Source organism: Typopeltis vanoorti, chromosome 3 (assembly GCF_054136105.1).
Source record: "Typopeltis vanoorti isolate ZY-2024b chromosome 3, IOZ_Tvanoo_1.0, whole genome shotgun sequence".
Classification (NCBI taxonomy): Eukaryota; Metazoa; Arthropoda; class Arachnida; order Uropygi; family Thelyphonidae; genus Typopeltis; species Typopeltis vanoorti.
In genome coordinates, this window is record NC_143551.1 from 5,708,361 (window position 1) to 5,730,616 (window position 22,256).

Here is a 22,256-nt window from a genome sequence, read left to right on the forward strand (position 1 = left end):
TGAATGTATCTGCCTGTGTGTGTGGGTTTTCTGTATACAGTGAAGGCAAGTGTATCATTAGGCAGGCGCATGACTAAGGTGTCTAGGAAGGGTAAACAATTGTTCTTTTCCTTTTCCATAGTAAACTGGATTCTTGGATGTAGGCTATTGAGATGACCAAGGAAGGAATCTAATGTGTCTGGGCCATGAGGCCAAATAGAGAACACATCATCTACATATCTTAGCCAGATAGAAGGTTTGAGTGGGGCTGAGTCTATGGCTCGTTTTTCGAAATCTTCCATATAGAAATTGGCAAGGGGGGGGGTGAGAGGGGGGAGCCCATGGCGGTTCCCTCTATCTGCTTGTAGATTTTGTTATTCCAAGCGAAATACCCAGAGTTGATGGCAAAGGAAAAGAGATCTAAGATGTCAAAGGGAAAAACGTTTTCTAAGAGAGATAAAGTGTCAGTTAAGAGAATATTGGTAAACAAGGAGGAGATATCAAAGCTTACTAATATGTCTGTATTATTCAGCCCTCACAGAAAATTTAACCTTGAATAATACAGACATATTAGTAAGCTTTGATATCTCCTCCTTGTTTACCAATATTCCCTTAACTGACACTTTATCTCGCTTAGAAAACGTTTTTCCCTCTGACATCTTAGATCTCTTTTCCTTTGCCATCAACTCTGGGTATTTCGCTTGGAATAACAAAATCTACAAGCAGATAGAGGGAACCGCCATGGGCTCCCCCCTCTCACCCCCCCTTGCCAATTTCTATATGGAAGATTTCGAAAAACGAGCCATAGACTCAGCCCCACTCAAACCTTCTATCTGGCTAAGATATGTAGATGATGTGTTCTCTATTTGGCCTCATGGCCCAGACACATTAGATTCCTTCCTTGGTCATCTCAATAGCCTACATCCAAGAATCCAGTTTACTATGGAAAAGGAAAAGAACAATTGTTTACCCTTCCTAGACACCTTAGTCACGCGCCTGCTTAATGATACACTTGCCTTCACTGTATACAGAAAACCCACACACACAGGCAGATACATTCACAAACTCTCCCACCACCACCACCCCTCACAACAATATGGCATCATTAAAACCCTTACCAAGAGAGCACACAATCTTTGTTCCAGTGGAACCGCCCTCACTACTGAGCTTAACCACATACACAGAACTTTCCTCTCCAATGGCTACAGCGAACACAGCATCAAAAAAATAATCAATTCCTCCTCCATTCCCCATCCCTCGCGTCAACAAGAATTTAAAAATGCCATCACCATACCCTACATCCGTGGCACTTCGGAAAAAATAGCCAAGATACTAAAAAAGTATAACCTACACACAGCATATAAGCCCTACCGCAAACTGGCTACCCTTATCCGTTCTACAAAAGATCAGCTCCCTCCTCTCTCTCTGCCTGGAGTTTACAAAGTACCCTGTTCCTCTAAGCTTGCGTACTTTGGACAGACAGGCAGATCAGCATCCATCCGCCTAGAGGAACACAAGTCGTACATTGTTAAACACAACTATGGCCATTCAGGCTTGGCTGACCATGTTTTGGACACTACCCACAGAGTATCATGGAAGAAAACCACCATGCTCCACCACAGCAAATTCAAGAAAGAGAGACTTTTCTTAGAAGCAGCAGCAGTTCTCAAAAACCAACCAAATCTTAACAAATACGGTTGTATTAAGCTTCCGAAGATTTGGGAAACGGTCATCACCAGAGGTCCCACCTTACATTCCAGGCCACCTACAACTGCCCTTAGAGGACGCTCCACCTAGATAGGACTTTATTGTCACCCATGTGGTTGGGCTTAGTATTGTAAGTTTTTGTGTGCATGTTACATTAATTGTCTTTGTAATCCCCGTAGATGTCCTAGTGACTAGGACGAAATATAGGAAGTATTAAATTCTATTTTAATTCTTTTTGAGTGTTGTAAAAAATCCATTAAACCTCCAACATAACTTCTATACCACAATACTTCAGCATTTCTGGTCGAATATCATCTACTCCTGCTGCTTCTCCACATTTCAAGCATTTGATGGCTTTTTCTACTTCAAGTATGGATATGAATTCCTGACTGCCTGGTCAGTGTTTTTTTTATCACTGTGCTGTCATCACTGCTTGTTTCATTTAGCAAATTTTCAAATTAATTACTCCATACTTCAAGGATATCTCTTTCTACCATTTTCATGTCACCTTTATCATCTCTAACTCCTTTTACAGCACTCTTTCATCCATTCCAAAGCTTCTTCAACAACCTCCAGAATATTTTGCCACCTTCTTGATATTTATTTTCTATGTTCTTACAAAAGTCATCCCATGACTTTTGTTGAGCTAGTTTTACACACTGTTTAGCTTTCTTACATTTGTCTCTGTATTCTCTAAGAGCACAAGCTGAATTATTTGCCAGGAACTTTTGATATGCTTTCTTCTTTTCCTTCACTGCCTCTTTAACTTCCTGTGTCCACTATGGAGTTCTAATTTTTCCATCCTTGCAGACAACTCCACCACAAACCTCTCTAGCTGAATCAATCAGGGTTTTCTTCAAGGCTTGCCACTGAATCTCCAAGGTTTGGTCTGTTCTCAAACTCTTTCATATTTCGTTCAATAATTTTTGTGTATTTTAGTCTACAGTTCAAATCTGAGAGCTGCTCATCTTTTATTCTCTTTTAAACTTTCTTACATGTTATTCATTTCAATATGAAATTCATTTATCCTGCTCAAGACTAAATAGTGATCACTTCCAATTTCAAATCCTCTGTACACTCTGGTGTCCTGTACCAGGGAGAAAACATCGCTATCAACAATAACATAGTCAATGAGACTTTTCTTATTGTTTGATTCTTCTCTCCATGTGAATTTGTGCACATTTTTATGTTGGAACATGGTGTTAGTAATAACAAGTCCATGTCCTGAGCAGAAATCCAACAGGTATTTGCCATTATTATTAGCTTTGCTCTTTTCTTCAAATTTTCCAAAGACATTTTTGTATGTCTGACAATCACTTCCTACTCTGCTATTTAGATCCCAAACAAGGACCAACTTTTCCTTTTTCATTGTGTCAGTAGCTTTCTCTAGAGCCTCAAAAAATTCCTCCACTTCTACCCTAATAGAACCTTCTGTGGGATCATAGGCACAAATAAGTCTCATTGTCCAGTTCCCCATTCTGATATTCCAAATCATTCTACTTGACACTGCCTGCCATTCAAGAAGATTAGCCTCGTATTTTGTGTTGAATACTACAGCTACTCCTTCTGTTCCTTGATTGTCATTGCCTGAATATAACATTTTGTTATTTACTGCTCAGAAAGATCTCACCAGTATTTGTCTTTTTTGTTTCAGTCACCCCCTATAATGTCGATCTGGTACTTATCTTATTCCTCCGCTAGATTCATTTCTTTGCCATTCAGGCTTCTTATGTTGATAGTACCGATCTTTAACTCTGTTGATGTTGAGTTGGGGTGTGTTTTCAGATTTGTTCCAGTAGCTGACTTTTTGCTGTTCGCCCTGGTTTCCTGGCGAAAACAACGAGGACCTTGTTTAACCGGGCGACGTCCCAGCCGGCATGAAATCTTGTCATGTTGTACCATCATTTTGTATTTTGGTTTAACCAACAGGAATACAATTTGGTTGGCTAAATCCCAAATTGCCAGCCCATCCTCGTTCGTTCAGTATCCATGTAAGTAGATATCCAACAGGGTGCACCACAAGAAGGTGAGGATTGGACATTAGGTCAGAAGCCCTAGTCGGTTCTCCGCATTCCTTTAAAGGCTATGTAAAGGTCTCCTGTCAGTTATACAGCTTTGATCTTCACTAAGAATCGTGCCTAAGTTGCTGAAATGTTTTACTTGTTCTACAAGTTCTCAATTCACAATGCAGCTGATATATTTAATTATCTTTGTCCTGTTATTGCTGATCTTCATACCATATCTATCAGAACAGTTATTCAATTTAGTCAGGGAATCTTGCAGACTTGTAGTGGATTTATTTAGAAGTATAACATCACTGGCATAAAGCAAAGAGCTGACATTAACATCTCCAATTTTGATATCAGGTTTAATACCACTTTCCTTCATAATGTAATCCAAATAGATAATGAATAACAGAAATGATAATGTACATCCTTGTCTGACACCAGATTTAACATTAAACCATCTCCCTGTACTTCCTTCAATTCTAACTGCTGACTTACAACTCAAATAAAGACAACGTATTGTTTGATATAATGATCCACTGACACCACACAACTGTAGAATTTTGAATAGATTCTCTCTTGGCACCTTGTCTTATCCCTTTTCCAGATCGACAAAACTTTGTACACAAGTTTGTTATATTTTGTTATACTTTATACAGATCTTTGTTATATTCCCATGACTTTTCAACTATTTGTCATAAGGTTTATATCTGATCCTGACAGCCTCTATTTAGCTTGAATCCACCTTGTTCTTCACCAAGCTTCTCTTCCACAATCCTTCTCAACCGTTTCTCACGTTTCTCAAGTATACTGGCATAAATCCTACCAGGAACACTCAGTAGAGAAATACCTCTGTAATTCTCACAATCAGATTTATTTCCCTTTTTTAAAAAAAAAAAAATCAGCTAACGCCTTTTTATTCCCGTATATACGGGAGTAGGCGAGGCCATTTAGCCCTATCTAACTTTTGGAGACTGAGTGGGCAATTCAATCTCCACTGGTACCCAATCAGAGACAGATGGCCCAAGGCTATCACTAATTAAGCGGTACGCAGTGAAGAGAGACGGCTCAAATGTGCCGCCATCTCGTGGTCTCTAACCCTAACACAATATATTTAATGTCTGAAATAATGTGGGTTCTACGGTCGATTTTCTTGAGTTTACAGGAAGAAAAACCCGAGTTTCCGGGAGGAAAAACCTGCTTGCCCGTGCCAGAGATCGACTAACTCGGGAACCGGTCGAAAAAAGGCTTAGAAAAATTTCCTCTAGTCGCCGACTAGACTCGAAACCAAGACTTCCTTCGTGCGGCCTAGCGCGGTGGTGTGCAAACGCCACATCCACTGAGCTACACAGGCTCTATTTCCCTTTTTATATATGGATACTATGAGAGCTCTACTCCAATCATCTGGAATTCATCCTTCTGTTCAGGCTCTCTAAACTATGCAACAGTCACTGTAAAACCTTTATACCTCCATATTTGAGCATTTCTGGTCTAATATTATCTACTGCAGCTGCCTTTCAATATTTCAGACTTTTAATGGCTTTTTCTACTTCAAGTATGGATATGTATTCCTGATTGCATGCCTGGTCAGTGTTTTTTTTATCACTGTGCTGTCATCACTGCTAGTTTCATTTAGCAATTTTTTGAAGTAATTACTCCATACTTCAAGGATATCTTTTTCTCCAGTGTTCATATCACCTTTATCATCTCCAATTCCTTTTATAGCACTCTTTCCTCCATTTCTGAGCTTCTTCAACAACCTCCAGAATATCTGGCCACCTTCTTGATATTTATTTTCTATGTTCTTACCAAAATCTTCCCATGACTTTTGTTTAGCTAGTTTTGCACAGTGTTTAGGTTTATTACATTTGTCTTTCTGTTCTCTAAGAGCACAAGCTGACTTACTTGCCAGGAACTTTTGATATGCTTTCTTCTTTTCCTTCACTGCCTCTTTAATTTCCTGTGTACACCAGGGAGTTCTGATTTTTCTATCCTTGCAAACAACCTCACCACATGCCTCTCTGGCAGAATAAATCAATGTTTTCTTCAGAGCTTACCACTGAATCTCCAAGGTTTGATTCCTGTTCTCAAACTCTTTTATTTTTTCTCGAATAATGTTTGTATATTTTAGTCTACAGTTCACATCTGAGAGCTGCTCAACTCTTATTTGTTTTAAAACATTCTCATATGTTCTTCTTTTCAATATGAAATTCAATTTTATCCTGCTTAAGACTAAATGGTGATCACTTCCAATTTCAAATCCTCTGTACACTCTAGTGTCCTGCACCAGAGAGGAAAAATCACTATCAACAATAACATAGTCAATGAGACTTTTCTTATTCCTTGCCTCTTCTCTCCATGTGAATTTGTGCACATTTTTATGTTGGAACATGGTGTTAGTAATAACCACTCCAAATCCTGAGCAGAAACCAACAAGCATTTGCCGTTATTATTAGCTTTGCTCTTTTCTCCAAATTTTTCCAAAATATTTTTGTATGTCTGACAATCATTTCCTACTCTGCTATTTAGATTCCAAACAAGGACCAACTTTTCCTTTTTCATTGTGTCAGTAGCTTTCTCTAAAGCCTCAAAAAATTCCTCCACTTCTACCTTCGTAGAACCTACTGTGGGACCATAGGCACAAATAAGTCTCATTGTCCAGTTCCCCATTCTGATATTTGCCGATATCAGTCTACTTGAAACTGCCTGCCATTCAAGAAGATTAGCCTCGTATTTAGTGTTGAATACTATGGCTACTCCTCATTGCCTGAACATAGCATTTTGTATTTATTGCTCAGAAAGAGCTCACCAGTTTTAGTCTTTTTTGTTTCAGTCACCCCTATTATGTTGATCTGGTACTTATCTAATTCCTCTGCTAGCTCCATTTCTTTGCCATTCAGGCTTCTTATGTTGACACTACTGATCTTCAATTCTGGTGATGTTGATTTGCAGTGTGTTTTCAGATTTTTTCCAGTAGCTGACTTTTCGCTGTTCACCCTGATTCCCTGGCGAAAACAATGGATTCCTTGTTTAACCGGTTGATGTCCCAGCCAGCATGAAATTCTATCATGTTGTATTGTCGCTTAAGCCAATAAGAATACAATTTGGTCGGCTAAATCCCGAATTGCTAGCCCATTCTTGTTTGTTCAGTATCCAGGTAGATACCTAACAGGGTGCACCATGAGAAGGTGAGGATTGAATATTAGGTCAGAAGCCCTAGTCGGTTCTTCACATTCCTTTAAAGGCTATGTGGAGGTCTCCTCTCAGTTATACAGCTTTGACGTTTAAGCACTCCCAGTAAATATTCTGGAAGTGACTAAAGTGGTGGTACTGGATGGGATTTCACTGGGGTTTACAGCATGTGCTAAGTAACTGATAGCTTTAGCCTGGCTGTTCAATAAAAGTATCAACTGGAAAAGTGTCCAATGCATTGAAGGCAATGCAGAATTGTAGAATGCAGGTATCAACTGATAGATCAGCTTATATTTCTACTGTGGTTAAGATTTTGGAGAAATTAGTGAACTCGATTGAAGGTATGATTGCCTGTCTGATAGTATCAGAGAGCTGTGTGTGGGTAAGTTGTATTAAGGAAGAGAAAAGTCACAAATGGGGATCCAGAAAAAACACTGGGACCTTTGATTTTTAATGTTTATATTAATAATATTATTGATCAGGACCCTCCAAACTTCACATCAGTTATTTGCAGATGATGTGAAGCTTTAGAAGGTTATCTCTAACAGTGCTGATGTTTTGGCTTTCAACAGGATTTGAATACGGTAGTTGGGCAATAGAATGAACATATCAGCATAATGTATCTAAATGATACAAGTGATTAAAGCCTTGAAATTTGGGATCCACAGATGGAAGCTGCATGCTCTATTGGTGGATCAATATCATTAGAGGAAATGAATGAGACAAAGGACCTTGAGGTGTAAGGGAAGGCTGCACTGTTCCAATAAGGCCTTGCCTTACATCCCAAGGTCCTTTTCCTCATCCACTTCCTCAATATATGCCAAACACACTCCTATATAATGGTTACAGTTCCTACAGAGCCATCAAAACTTGAAATGTGCAAAGGTAACGGGAGTATATGATATTCGACTGGAAATACTTAAATAGTATTATTATTATTACTACGGGCGACTCCAAGGAGTCCTTAGACTCATCAAGGGAGGTCCTAAACATCAATTTCTCCACACAACTATTCGACATTCACATCTATCATACCTTGTCTTGAACTCATTCACTGTCATAGCACCCACAATAGACTCTTGCAGCTTATTCCACTCATTTACCACTCTAAAAGTAAAGAACCCAGCTCTAACACCCTTACTAACCACACTCTTCCCCAGCTTCCATAGATGTCCCCTAGTCCTCCCAACACCAGTCCTGGTCTCAAAAATATCCTCTGAATTAATCCTATAGAAACCCTTCAGCAATTTGAATGTCTCAATAATACTCCTCTTTTCCACCTATCAACCAATTTCTGCAACCCACAAATCTTCAACTTGTTCTCATAAGGTTCATTCCATAGACCTGCTATCATCTTGGTCACTCGCCTCTGGATCCTCTCAACCTCCTCCCCATCAAGAAGAAACCTAGGTTACCAAATCTGGGCACAGTAGTCGAGATGAGGTCTTATCAAGGCTCGGTACAGAGGAACACTAACTTGCTTATCTCTGCTAGTCAAAGTATTCTTCAGCAACCAAGTGATTTGATGAGCTGATTTAGCCACTTTTGCAATGTTCTCCCTAAACTTCATCTCCCTATCCACCAACACTCCCAAGTCTCTGGCCTCATCAATCTCCTGGAGTACAGTTCCACCAATGTGGTATACTGCTGCTAATCTTTTCACCCCAAAATGTATAATATTACATTTTGTCACATTAAATTGACATCCATTCTCTTTAGCCCAGACCTCCAATCTATCCAAATCATCCTGGAAGATTTTGACATCTTCTGCATTCACTATTGCCTTACCCAACTTTGCATAATCAGTGAACAAATGAACTGTTCCTCTTAGATCCTTACCTATATCGTTAATGAACAAATTAAACAGCAGTGGTCCAAAACAGAACCCTGCAGCACACTTCTAGTCATAGGCCATCTTTTGGACTCTGCTCCTGAATAAACTACTCTCTGATATCTCTCTCCATCAACCACCCTCCTATCCATCTCACCAACCCTTTATCCATTCCCATATGTTGAAGTTTACATATTAAAATTCCATGTGGTATCCTGCCAAAGGCTTTAGCCAGGTCCAGCAATATCACTGTAATCCCATTACCCTTATCTAGTTCAGCCGTCACTGTGTTATAAAACTTGAGCAAGTTACTGAGGCATGATCTACCCTTCACAAAGCCATGATGTCCCCCTCTCATTTTCATCAATCCATTCCTGTATTTTATCCTTGAATACTTTCTCCAAGACTTTGACTATGACTCTTGATATCTGATCGATTGCTGATCGGTCGGTAATTTGCAACAGTAGTCTTGGATCCTCCTTTTTGCAATGGAACTATTTTCCCCTCTTTCAACACCTTCGGGACTAAACCAGACCTGAGACTCAGATTAAACAACATGGTGAAGGACACTGATAATTCTTTCGCCGCTTCATGTAAGACCCGTGCTGGTATACCATCCAATCCCACAGATGTATTCACATTAAGGTTCTGTAATAGACTATTCACCTCCACTTCATTCACCACAATTCCCGTATAAACTATGGTTCCTTCATTCTTTCAATGTCACCACCTGGATGAGATACTCTTGCAAAGCGCTCACTCAGTAATTCCACTATATCGACTGATTCAGTGGCCTCCTTGCCATCGGCATTCCTTAAAATCATTCAGCCCTGTACAGTTTTTCTTTTACTGCAGCATATTGAAAGAACTGTTTGGGATTCTCTTTAGCTTGCATAGCTAGTTTCCTTTCATAATCTGCTTTTGCTTTTCTTACCACACTCATTACCCTTCTGGCCTGTGCTTTATACCGTTCGTGTGCCTGCAGATCACCATTCTCTTTAAATTCCCTCCACAGTTGTTTCTTTTTTTGCAGCTCAAGCTTAATGGTGTTATTCATCCACATAATCCCTATTTGTTTTACTATTTGGACCCTAGGTATACAATCAGCCATAACCTCCTGCAAATGCTCCTTGACCACTTTCCATGCTCTATTGACATCCAGCCCTTGCAGTTTTACTTGCCCATGGCACTGAACCAAGCAATCTCCTAAGTAAAATTTTTTATATTTTACATATCATAAAGATGAAATAATAAATTACAATTTTACAACACTAAATGTGTCATTTATGACTATGCAATGCTGTTATAAATGGAGATATTCGGAAGAATATGAACATATCAATTAGGCCAGGTATGAGCAACATGATAAGATAAGTTTAATGAAAATAAACTATCCCACGGACCCCATTTGAATTACTTGCAGATCCCCAGGGGCCCACGGACCACAGTTTGGGAAATACTGAAGTACTTAATCAAAGAGCAGAGACCATGCATATGAAAGTTTTGAAAAAAATTAGGGGAGTGAAACAGATAGCAGCATTGGCAGAATTATATTAAAAATGAAGATATTAGAAAAGAACTTAACATTGTTAGCATTCAAGAATGTGTAAGGAGAACTAATTTGATATAGCCACTTAAACCGAATTGGAGAGGAAAGGCTAGCAAAACAGGTGTTTGATGCCAAGATGCAGGAAAGAGACCCAGAGGAAGACCAAGATCTAGGTGGATTGATTCAGTCAGAAGTGATATAGAAGAACAAAATATTACATAGGATAATACTGAAGTGCTGACATGTAACAGACAATTTTGGAAGAAACTTGATAGGAAATTAATAATAATGTAACTTAATCATGTGCTGTCATGATAACCTGAACATAGTACACACCCCCTCTCCTTCCCCCTTGAGGGTATGTATCAGGAAGTTGATGATGGTGAGGAGGTTCCTACAGAACCATCAAAATACTTTATCTTTCCCCAATTCTCAACTTTATCTTCATAAAAGTTATGCACTACTGTCACCATTTCCTATATTAGGGGCACAGAATTGCCAGAATTAAAAAAAATAAAAATAAATAAAAAGGGGAAAAAAAATACATACTCTGAAATGCCTTTAAGACCCATCTGAAACTGGCCATTTCCACAAGAGCCAACTCCTTTCTCTTTTTGATGGTGTGTATAAAGTTTCTTATTTCTGCAAGTTGGCTTACGAAAGACAGACTGGAAGTTCAGTGATCATCCGCATGGAAGAACATAAAAAAAAATACACCTGTAATCATGAGCGTGGTCAGTCAGGTGTAGTGGACCATGTTTTAGATACTACACACAGAATGAAGTGGGAAAAAAAACATTTTTTCATGGCAGCAAGTTTACTTCTAAATTACTATTATTATCATGTGACACCTCCAAGGAGTCCAAAGACTCATTGAGGCAGGCCTACTCTACAACTCTCTGTCTCCACTACTTAAGACGAGTAGTGTGATAGGAGAGAGAATGAAGAAAAAAATATGAATGAGAAAATAACAGTCGATAGTGTGGAAGGTGTGGGTGACTGTGAAAGTTTCGGAGATGGTTTTGTTTGGGAGAGTGAATTTCAATTTAGAATGACTGACTTGCAGAGGGAGATAGATGGGCTGAAAGAGGAGGTGGAATGTCTTGTGAATGAGATGAGAAGAATGAAAGATGACATGAGGAGAACAGAAGAGATAAATGCAAGGCAAATCAGAGTAGGAGAGGGGGGAGAGTTTTGGGAAGGATAGGAGAGCATTTTGGGAACGATAGAAGAGGAAAGAATAAAAACAGCAAGAGAGAGGGAATGTGAGAGAAGTATGGGAATGCTAGAAGGGAGAATAGAAACAGCAGGAGAGAGTGAATGAGAGAGGTATGAGAATGCTAGAAGAGGAGAGAATAGCAGCAGTAGAAGAGATGGAATGAGAGAGATGTATGGGAATGATAGAAGAGGAGAGAATGGGAATAGTAGAAAAGAGAGAGATGTGAGTGATTGAGGAGGAGAGAGGAAATGGTGAGAGGTGTAATGTATGGTGACTCAATGATCCATGGTGTGCAAGATAGGATGTGTGAGGAGTGTTTGCCTGGAGGAACAATAAAGAATGTGGCTATGGCAATTAAGAGGGGTGAAAGGATGGATGAGATGATTGTGATGGTGGGCACAAATGACTTGAGAGGCAGTGTAAATCGGGTGGTGAGAGATCTGAGATTCTTGCTTGAAGTCGTGCAAAAGAAAACACAGAGAGGGAAGATTGTATATGTGTTGCCCAGGTATGATAGTGACGAGCTGAGCAGAAGAGCAGCAATACTGAATCACATAATAACCAGAATGTGTGAGAAGAGAGGGTTGGAATACGTGGATGATTGGAGGGCGTTTGAAGACAGAAGGGGACTGTATGCTAGAGACTGCTTGCATTTGAATGAGGAAGGACGAAGGCATCTGGAAAGATTGTTGTTTTCTGAACAAGTCAGTGTGTCAATGCAGAGAAACTAGAATTCCCAGGGTGGATGGTAGCAGGGATGGCCTCTTGTGGGAATGGGTGCTCGGGGGAAGGGGAATGATGTCAGGAAACATTGAACCCAGGGGGAGTCGAGAGGGGGACAATGATAGGTATAGAAGCAGTGACATTTTTATGCTCTATACTAATGCCAAGAGTATCCGAAATAAAGGAAATGAATTGGTGGCGCTGACAGCATCAACCTGGCCAAAGATTATTGGGATCTCTGAGACGTGGTTGATGGAGGATGACATAACAACCAGAACTGAAGTGGCAGGATATAGCATTTTTCGGCAGGATTGGAAAGGAAAACATGGTGGTGGAGTACTGCTTATGATAAATGATGACTTATGTCCCCTTAGAGTAGAGGCTTTGGAAGGCAGTGACACAAATGGTTTTGAAAGCATATGGTGTGAGGTAGAAGTGGCCAAGATAGGATATTTATTGGGGTGTTGCTATAAACCAGGGAGTTTGTGGGGACCAGGAGATGTTTAGGCAGTTGAGCTTGGCAAGTGCAAGAAGAATGATTGTTATGGGAGACATTAACTACAGCAGTATAAGCTGGGAAGAGGAAAATGCAAGTAGTAAAATGCAAGGGGATAGAATTTCTGGAATTCTTGAGGGACAAATGTCTTCGGCAGCATGTGATGAAAGGAAGAAGAGGTTCAAGAGTTTTGGATTTGGTCATAGTCAGAAGAGCTGATAATAAGTGAGATGACATCTCTCTCACCAGTTGGAGAGAGTGATCATGTGGTTTTGACATGGAAGATGAACAGACATGCAGGTGTATCAAAGAAAAGGGAACGTGTGTGGAATTACAAAGCGTGTGATTATAGGAGAGGGGTGGAGGACAGATACACGAAGAATATAAGAAGCAGGCCAGAACAGTGACCAGAATGGTGATGAAGGCAAAACTGGAATATAAGAGATTGGCACTAAGAACCAAAGAAAATCCTAGGGAATTTTTTTAGCTGTGTGGCCAGTAGGCAGAGAAACGATTGTGGAAAAATGATATTGCAGGATAAAAATGGGAATAGAGTGACTGATGCAGAAGACATAGTGGAGTTGTTCAATGAGCACTTTATTGGAGTATTTTATCCTGGAGGAGGTTTTAATACTTAGAGGGATAGGGCAGGATCAGGGTTTAGAGGTGCAAGAGGAGAGTGTGTTCCAAATACTGAGTACTCTGGATACCAATAAAGCTGTTGGACTGGATGATATTTCACGATGGGTTTTTAGAGAATGTTCAAAAGAACTGATAGCTCCGTTGACCTGGCTTTTCAATAAAAGTCTGGCCTTGGCTGAAGGAAAGGTGCCCAGGGAATGGAAGGAACGTAAGATAGTGCCGCTGCATAAGGGCAGTAGCAGACTGGAAGTGTCTAATTATAGGCCTGTTTGTGTGTCATCAATAGTTGTTAAGGCTGTAGAGAAATTAGTGAGGGACTATATACAGTGTTGGGTAGATGAGCATAATGTTATCTGTGAGAATCGCCATGGACTTGTTAAGGGGCGCTCTTGCTTTAGTAATATAATTGTCTTTTATAATAACGTGACAAGAGCAGTTGATAAGGGAAAGGCATATACTGCCATTTATTTGGATTTCGTAAAGGCATTTGACAGGGTGCCACATGATAAGCTGATATTTAAGTTGCAGCACATGGGTTTAAATGTCGGATTAGTCAAATGAATTCAGGATTGGCTGACTGGTAGGTATCAGAGAGTTGTGTATGATGGGGCAATATCAAGGAAGCAGAAGGTTACAAGTGGGGTTCCACAGGGTTCAGTACTGAGACTTGTATTGTTCAGTCTTTATATCAATGATATTGTCAATAGATTGCAAGGGGACATTCAGTTGTTTGCAGATGAAGTGAAGTTGGGAAGGGTAATTATGAAGATGTGGCAGTCCTGCAAGAGGATTTGAATAAACTAGACAGATGGGCAAATAAATGGGATTATCAGTTCAATGCAGCAAAAGGTAAAGTCTTGAGGTTTGGGATCCATCGATGGGAAGATGCGTACTCAATTGGAGGAGCTGTACTGGAGGAGGTAGGGAAGACGAGATCTGGGGGTGATGATTGATAGAAAACTGAAATTCAGGGAGTATATTACAAAGGTGGCGAGGGTAACACAGAGGATTGCTGCAATACTGAGAAGGACGCTGACCTGCAGAGATAAAAGAGTTATCATTCTGTTGTATAAGACCCTGATCAGACTACACTTAGACTATTGTTCTCAGATTTGTCCCCAGGATTTGAAGGGAATAAACTGACTGTGGAAAGGGTACAGAGGCAGATAACAAAAATGGTTTCAGGACTGTACAATATGAGTTATGAGGATTGACTGAGGGAATGTGGACTGCAGAGTTTGGTGGATAGAAGGAGGGGTGATATGAGCGAGACTTTTAAATTGTTGAGAGGCAGTTAGATATTGGAGAGTTCTTTCACGTGGTGGAATGGCAGGAAGGAGCAATGACAAGGGGCCATCCCTGGAAGTTATGCAAGGAGGCTGTGCGTAAGAGGATGAAGAGTGGTTTCTTTGCATGGAGGGTGGTTGAATTTGAAATGCATTGCCTGAGAGAGAGTGGTTGGAGTGGGGATGGTTAATGGGTTCAAGGAGTGGTATGACAGACTTTGTATTTCCTAAAAATGACCTCCCTCGATGAGTCTTTTGATTCCATGGAGGCCTGGATAATAATAATAATAATTAATTCACCAACTACAGTGAACTGTTACTACCATCATCACCTACATCAACGCAATCTACCACCCACCACCACTAATACTTTTGTCTGGGAGCATAATTGTGTGTTCCCAAGGCTTATTTGTATGTATACGGGATGAAAAAACTTTCCATCTCTCTATGAGATCAGCTAACTTGCCTTCAATTGAAAAAAAAAAAAAAACATATAAAAATTCCTCTCATCATGACAAGAATCAGACTGAGATCACCATCTTCCCTGACAGCACATTTAGAAATACAAGACTTTTTTGTTTTTTTAGAATCTGCAGCTTTCCCTAATTACCATGCCAATCTACATAAATACGGATCTATTAAAGTTCCCAAAATTTGGGAAATATTAATTTTTAGAGATCCTATGTTACAACTAAGGATTCCAGCTGGCACTTAGAATTAGGATTCGAGACTTTAGTCTATCAAGTTTCACTAAGAAATGTTGCCTCTATGAATTACAATTTATACTATAATTCATGGAGATGTCTCTGCTACAGATGAAATACTGGAAGAATTAAACAATGTTGGAAGTTTTCCCCCACTTGGTTAGACTATAATAAATTTAGTTTAATCCTTTATCCAAGTGTAAGCAAAAAATTTTTGTGCCTGAAGTATCTTCAGGACTGAGGCAATTCGTGGTAAAGGTTGCTTATACTTGGATAATGGATTAAACTAAATTTATTATAGTCTAACCAAGTGGGAAAAAACTTCCAACATCTTTCTTAAATCCAGAATAATTTAATAAGGTGAGACACCTTTTGGCAACTCGTATAAGTAAATATGACTTCTCCATTACTTCCACCTTAGTATCACCACCTCTGGGTCTGGCTCCCACTGATGAGATCTCAATAAAGGTTGAAACCGGTCTCGGTAGTGGCTCTTCCCTTAATGCATAGCATTATACATGTCCATAAGGAGATGTGTTTTACATTATGGGAGATACTAAAACAAGTAGTGATGAGAGCTTGGTCCACCTTTACCACGAGTTGCTCCAGTCCTGAAGGTACTTCAGGCACAAACTTTGTTTACTTACACTTGGATAAAGGATTAAACTAAATTTATTATAATTAAACAATGGTTTCAATCAATTATTATTACAGGCAACTCCAAGGAGTCCTTAGACCCATCGAGGGAGACCCTAAACATCATGTCAAGAACATGATGTTTAGGATCTCCCTCGATGAGTCTAAGGACTCCTTGGAGTTGTCTGTATCTATCATACTTTGCTTTGAACTCATTCAGTCATGGCACCCACAAAACACTCTGGCAGCTTATTCCACTAGTTCTAACACGCTGGCTCAGTTTACATGGATGGCCCCTAGTTCTCCCACCATCCCACCTGTTCTGAAAAATTTCCTCTGAATTAATCTTGTAAAAACCCTTCAGTAATTTGAATGTCTCAATCATATCACCCTTTTTCCAATTATCAACCAGTTCTGCAACCCACAAATCTTGAACCTGTTCTCGTAAGGTTCATTCCATAGACCTGCTAGTTCCATCTTGGTCACTCGTCTCTACATTCTCTCTACTTCCTACCAATATGACCCTTAATTTCTTCAAAGTCCTGAGTTCATCTGTTTATCATAAACTATTCTGTTGGAAGTATTAGTAATGAATTGAGGTTCTTTATCCCCATTATCAATAAGATACCAGGTATGCTGAGCTGATGTGATGCCTAATTTGTGAGGTTTATAAGAGCATCAAGTAGTATAAAGATATCTGATGATCTGGTCAGTTTCATATCCAGGAAAGGGAGTGAACCACTTGACACCAATTGAGCAGTAAATTTCATACTTGATATTGATTCTTGCGATGGTTTAAAAAACTGCAAGAGGATTGCTCATCATGTTATGGCTTCACAATTAAGCATCTAAAATTTAGTCAAATGGATCTGAGAGAGAGAAAATGAGATATACGTAAGAGATCAGGAAACTTTGGAGAGAGAGAAAGTGTTCAGAGTAACATCAGAGCTGTGGAATTCCAAAACAGATGATACAATCCACAGAGCTTGGTAATTACCAGGCTCTGTATTTGATAAACAGGTGGGTTCTACTTGAAAACTATACTGGGATCTGATAGAACAGAAATCAGTAGTTTTTTTTTTTCTGATACCAGTTCATTATTATTACTTGACAGCTCCAAGGAATCCAAATACTCATCAAGAGAGGACACTTCACTCTACAACATACAGCTCACTCACTTCACTAATTAATCCACCAAATGCACTGTACACAAGACAGTACAATCATCTGCACACACCACCACCACCACTCACTGTTACTATCTAAATATTATGTACATCCCTGAGAGTGCATAACATGAAATAATGAAACTACTCTGTTATGCTTCATCAAGAAATGACTTATAAGGCCTTCAATTTACAAAACATGGAGATGACAGTGTTTACCATTGGGTTATATTACATTATTTAATAACATTCAATCCATAAAGTGAATCTAAAATCAACAGACAACAAGCTAAAATGTAGAATCTGCATAAGTGTATGGACTCCACGGAGGCTTGAAGAATCAATAAACATCCCATTTCCACATATTTTTGGGAATTCCAGATTACAGGTAAATAGAACTTCATAAGACCTAGCAAGGTTTAGTGTTTTTCTGGTATGCTTCTAAGCAATTTTGTTGCTTTGTTTTGTAATTACATCCAAACTAAAGCTATGAGGCCAATAGATTATGCCTGTAAATTGCACATGCTCTGGCAAATTTGCCTGTTTTGCAGGATGAAAAACCTTGCCACATCCAAATGAGACTGTCTAACTCACCAACTGAAAAGCCCTGCTAAAGGTTCTTCACTTCCTAGAGTTCCTAGAGGGGATTCAAACCTATATCATTCCAACTGTGCTACAGAAGCTCAAAACTGTGAGGCCCAACATTCACTGTAGAAAATTTAATTTAATCCTTTATCCAAGTGTGTGCAAACAAAGTTTGTGCCTGAAAGTATCTTCAGGACTGGGGTAAAGTGGTACAACACCGGGCGACTCCTCCTTGCAAAGGTGGAGCAAGCTACCAACACTCCTATCTCAGTAACACTCAGTATCTCCCTAATGCAAAATACATCTCCTTGCGGATATATATAATGTTATGCATTAAAGGAAGGGCCACTACCCAGACTAGTTTCGACCTTTATTGAGGTCTCTTCAGTGGGAGCCAGAGACCTCAATAAAGGTCGAAACTAGTAACAACACTCCTATCTCAGTATCTAGTAGAAACTAGATACTGAGATAGGAGTGTTGGTAGCTTGCTCCACCTTTGCAAGGAGTCGCCCGGTGTTGTACCACTTTACCCCAGTCCTGAATATACTTTCATGCGCAAACTTTATTTGCACACACTTGGACAAAGGATTAAACTAAATTTATTATAGTCTGACCAAGCGAAAAATAAACTTTCAACATTCACTGTAGAAAGCCCACTGTGATGTCTTCTAGGAATTTTTACCCCAAACTTTTTGATCTCCCATCCTCTGTATTACAACGCATCGATCCCTCTCCCCACATTAAATTAAAAATTCAAAATAGATTGGTAGAGCCTCTGCTACTAATGGCTCAGTTAAGTAAGTTTGGGTGCGGTTAGTAGTTGGAAGGGGACCAATCGTTCAATGCTGTTGGCACACTCTCCCTCGATGAGTCTTTAGACTCCCTGGAGGTGTCAAATAATAATAATAATAATATATGGATTTGTCTTTTTAGTGCTATTATAATTATTCCTTTAAAAATTTTATATCATTTTTGTTCTCCATTCAACAATTAGGAAGGATCTAACAGGAGATGTGCAATTGTTTGTTGATGATGCAACAATAGATAGGACAATCAGGGATTCTAATGATATCAAGCACTTACGAAATGATTTGAATATTATAAAAATCAAGTGGATATTAGATCCATCATTATATCCAGCGTCAGGGGAAATTTACATCCAGCACATATTTTAGTAAATGATTTGAATAGACTGGTTGGAGAAATGAAAATAGCTCAAAGTTTAATGTTAGTAGGTGTAAAGTTTGGAGTGATGAGATTTTCAGCATCATATTATATTAGCAGGGTTATGCTACAAGAAACTGATGAGGCTACAAATCTTGGTGTAAAGATGGCTAGGAATTTTAAGTTCAAAGGTTACACAGCAAAAGTTGCAAATACAACTCAGAGGATAATTACAATGTTGAAGCAAACCTTGACATGTAAGTATAAGAAAGTCATTTTGCCTCTTTATAAGGCCTTGATAAGACTGCACCTAGTTTATTGTGCACAAATTTGGTCTCCCAGGTTCCAAGAGGATAATAAAGATCTGGAAAGGGTGCAAAGAAGAGTTACAAAGTTTATATCCAGATTATGGGATTTAGATTATGGGTATGCTGATTACAGTCTAAAGATAACAGGAGAAAGAGGTCTATAAACTTCTGAATGGGTGTTATATCGTCTAATGAAATTTTTCATTATATGGATAGTGGAGAGAGAGAACACAGGACTATCCATAGAAGATAAGTTTGCTTGCATCAAGAAAATCTAGCTATTACATCAAGAAAGATGTAAGAGCTAGGTTTTTCTTTCACAGAGCAGTAAATGAGTGGAATAGTTTGCCTTTAGAGGTAGTGAGTGCATCTAATGTGAATAAATTTAAGGGAAGGTATGACAGCAGGTTTGGATGATGTATGGCCTCCCTTGATGAGTCCTTGACTACCTGGAGATCTCAGGTAATAATAATTTCTGGTGAGTCCAACTGCATTTTCTTCTATTATCATTGTTAACCAAACATCATTGTGTGAGTGAAAGATGTTGTGGGCTTTCCACAATGAACTTTGGACTCCATAGAGATGTTTGGTTAACAATGATAGTAGAAGAAAATACAGTTGGGCTCACCAGAAATTATTACTACCCGAGATCTCCAAGTAGTCAAGGACTCATCAAGGGAGGCCATACATCATCCAAACCTGCTGTCATACATTCCCTTAAATTTATTCACACTAGATGCACTCACTACCTCTAAAGGCAAACTATTCCACTCATTTACTGCTCTGTGAGAGAAAAACCTAGCTCTTACATCTTTCTTGATGCAAGCAAACTTATCTTCCATGGATGGTCCCGTGTTCTCTCCCCGCCTTCCATATAATGAAAATTTTCATTAGACGAAATAACACCCATTCAGAAGTTTAAGAGAAATTTAAGGAAACTTATGAAATTTAAGGAAAGATGTGGTATTTCAACATCCTCTAAGCAAAAAGTCTATTCATTATATGCCTACTAACAATATCCATTCATTACATCCCTACTAACAATATCCATTCATTACATCCCTACTATCAATGTAGGGATGTAATGAATGGATATTGTATGGATATTTGTCTAATGAAAATTTTCATTATATGGAAGGCGGGGAGAGAACACGGGACCATCCATGGAAGATAAGTTTGCTTGCATCAAGAAAGATGTAAGAGCTAGGTTTTTCTCTCACAGAGCAGTAAATGAGTGGAATAGTTTGCCTTTAGAGGTAGTGAGTGCATCTAGTGTGAATAAATTTAAGGGAATGTAAACTTCCAAGGGACTGGACCTTATTCTCTTCCCTCTTGTAATTACATAATTGTATGTACAGATATGTACTTGGAATTAAAAACTGATGAAGGAATTAGTTTTAATTTGGGATACTCACTTTTGAAGGTGTGTGTGTGTGATGAAGAGAGAGAGAGGGGGGGGATGAATAATCTGGAAAAAAAATTGAATACAGTTGACATTAGCAATAAAGAATATGGTTAAATTACATAACCAATGCCTAATTACAACGGGTCAAAGCAATACAACAATAGTAAATAATTTAACTGCAATGTAACTCACGTTGCATGAAAATCTACAACCACGGGTACATCACTCTGCAGCACTCTTTCCTTGAAGTCATCGTTATCTTGAACATTAAAACTCTCTCTTCTCAAAGAGCTCAAGCTAAGCCATCTTCGATCGTAATAACTGGCATCCTTTCTATTTGAAAAGCTTATGAAATTACAGTAATTATTTACCCGGTTAAAAGTACTTCTTGCACACTGTTTAACCAAAGGAACACTTGGAGAACTTCGGTTCGTATAATTCCTAGCATTGGTACTAATAGGTATAAGCAAATACGATCGTTTCGCCAAATTACGGGAATGAAAACAAATTCCAGACATCATTTTTTTTTTTTTAAATACTTAAAAGGAATAACCAACACCTACAAAACAACGTGCAATGTTTAAAATCAACAAAAAATCCTCAAGCGCCTCGCAATATAAGTTATGTCTAATTTTCACATTTAACCACTCCTCTGTTTCCAAATTATAGAATTTATTTAATAAACAAAATAAATAAATAATCAAAATTTCAATATATAACCATTATAAAACCAATAGTTCATTTAAAACTCAACATAATTATTCTAAACGAGCATGAAAAGAAATGTAAAACTTTCTGTTATATTCTAAGAGCTATATCAAATGGAACACATTGCCTCCGACTATCGAAAGTGACCATGCGGTCTGCTTATCAAACTAAAACATGAGGAATATTCTATCAAGAAGGTGTATATGTGGAATTACAAGGGAGGTAATTATGATAAGCTTAAGAGGAAGCTTGAAAATGTGCCATGGCATAACACCTTGCAAGGGATAAATGATAGTAATGCATGACAGAGAGAGAGAGAGAGAGAGAGAAAGGAAATCTAGTGGAAGTAATATTAAATTCTATACGTAAGGAAGGAGGATTAATCAGGTAGGAGTTAGATAGATGGGTAGTATGATTAAGCATGAGCTGCAGAAAAAGAAAATGCTGTGAAAGATACAGGAAGAAGAGTGAGCAGCAAATTCAGAACAGTACACAGGTTAAGCAAAAAAAGGTGGCCAGTATGGTAAAGAATGCAAAATCAGATTACGAATCTAGCCAAGCAGGCCAAAGAAAACTCCAGAGTTCTTTCGTTATGCAACAAGAAAGAGGATGAATGACCAGAGACGTGGGGAATTTTGTCGCCTATGGCCAGGAAAGAAAATTGGCCGTTCTAAAATAAAAACTTTAAAAATCTCAATTTTTGCGCCTATGTAAAATTAGCGCCTATGGCTGGGGCCACATTGGCCATAGCCTTACTACGCCTCTGGCTGTTGCTCTATAAAAACATAGAAAAAGTATACCTGAACGTCATAAAGCATATTGTCCCTATAAGAGTAAGTATTTTTATTCCCTATTCTTCATTCTATACTGGACCGAAATTTTCATTGCGGACACTAGCACTTCTGATATACCGATATCGATATTTTGCTACCTCAGTCTTGGAGTTTCTT

At 38.9% G+C, this 22,256-nt stretch overlaps 1 protein-coding gene across 1 annotated transcript in view; it reads right to left on the reverse strand.

Moving 5' to 3' along the window:
* Positions 1-21,685, reverse strand: part of LOC150107879 (thioredoxin, mitochondrial-like) — a 35,018-nt gene extending 13,333 nt beyond the window's left edge. Inside the window, exon 1 of the mRNA XM_090415404.1 lies at positions 20,791-21,685. Coding sequence (XP_090271530.1) covers positions 20,791-21,119 — 329 coding nt within the window. The 5' untranslated portion in view covers positions 21,120-21,685. The remainder of the gene's footprint in view (positions 1-20,790) is intronic.
* Positions 21,686-22,256: the final 571 nt, after the last annotated feature.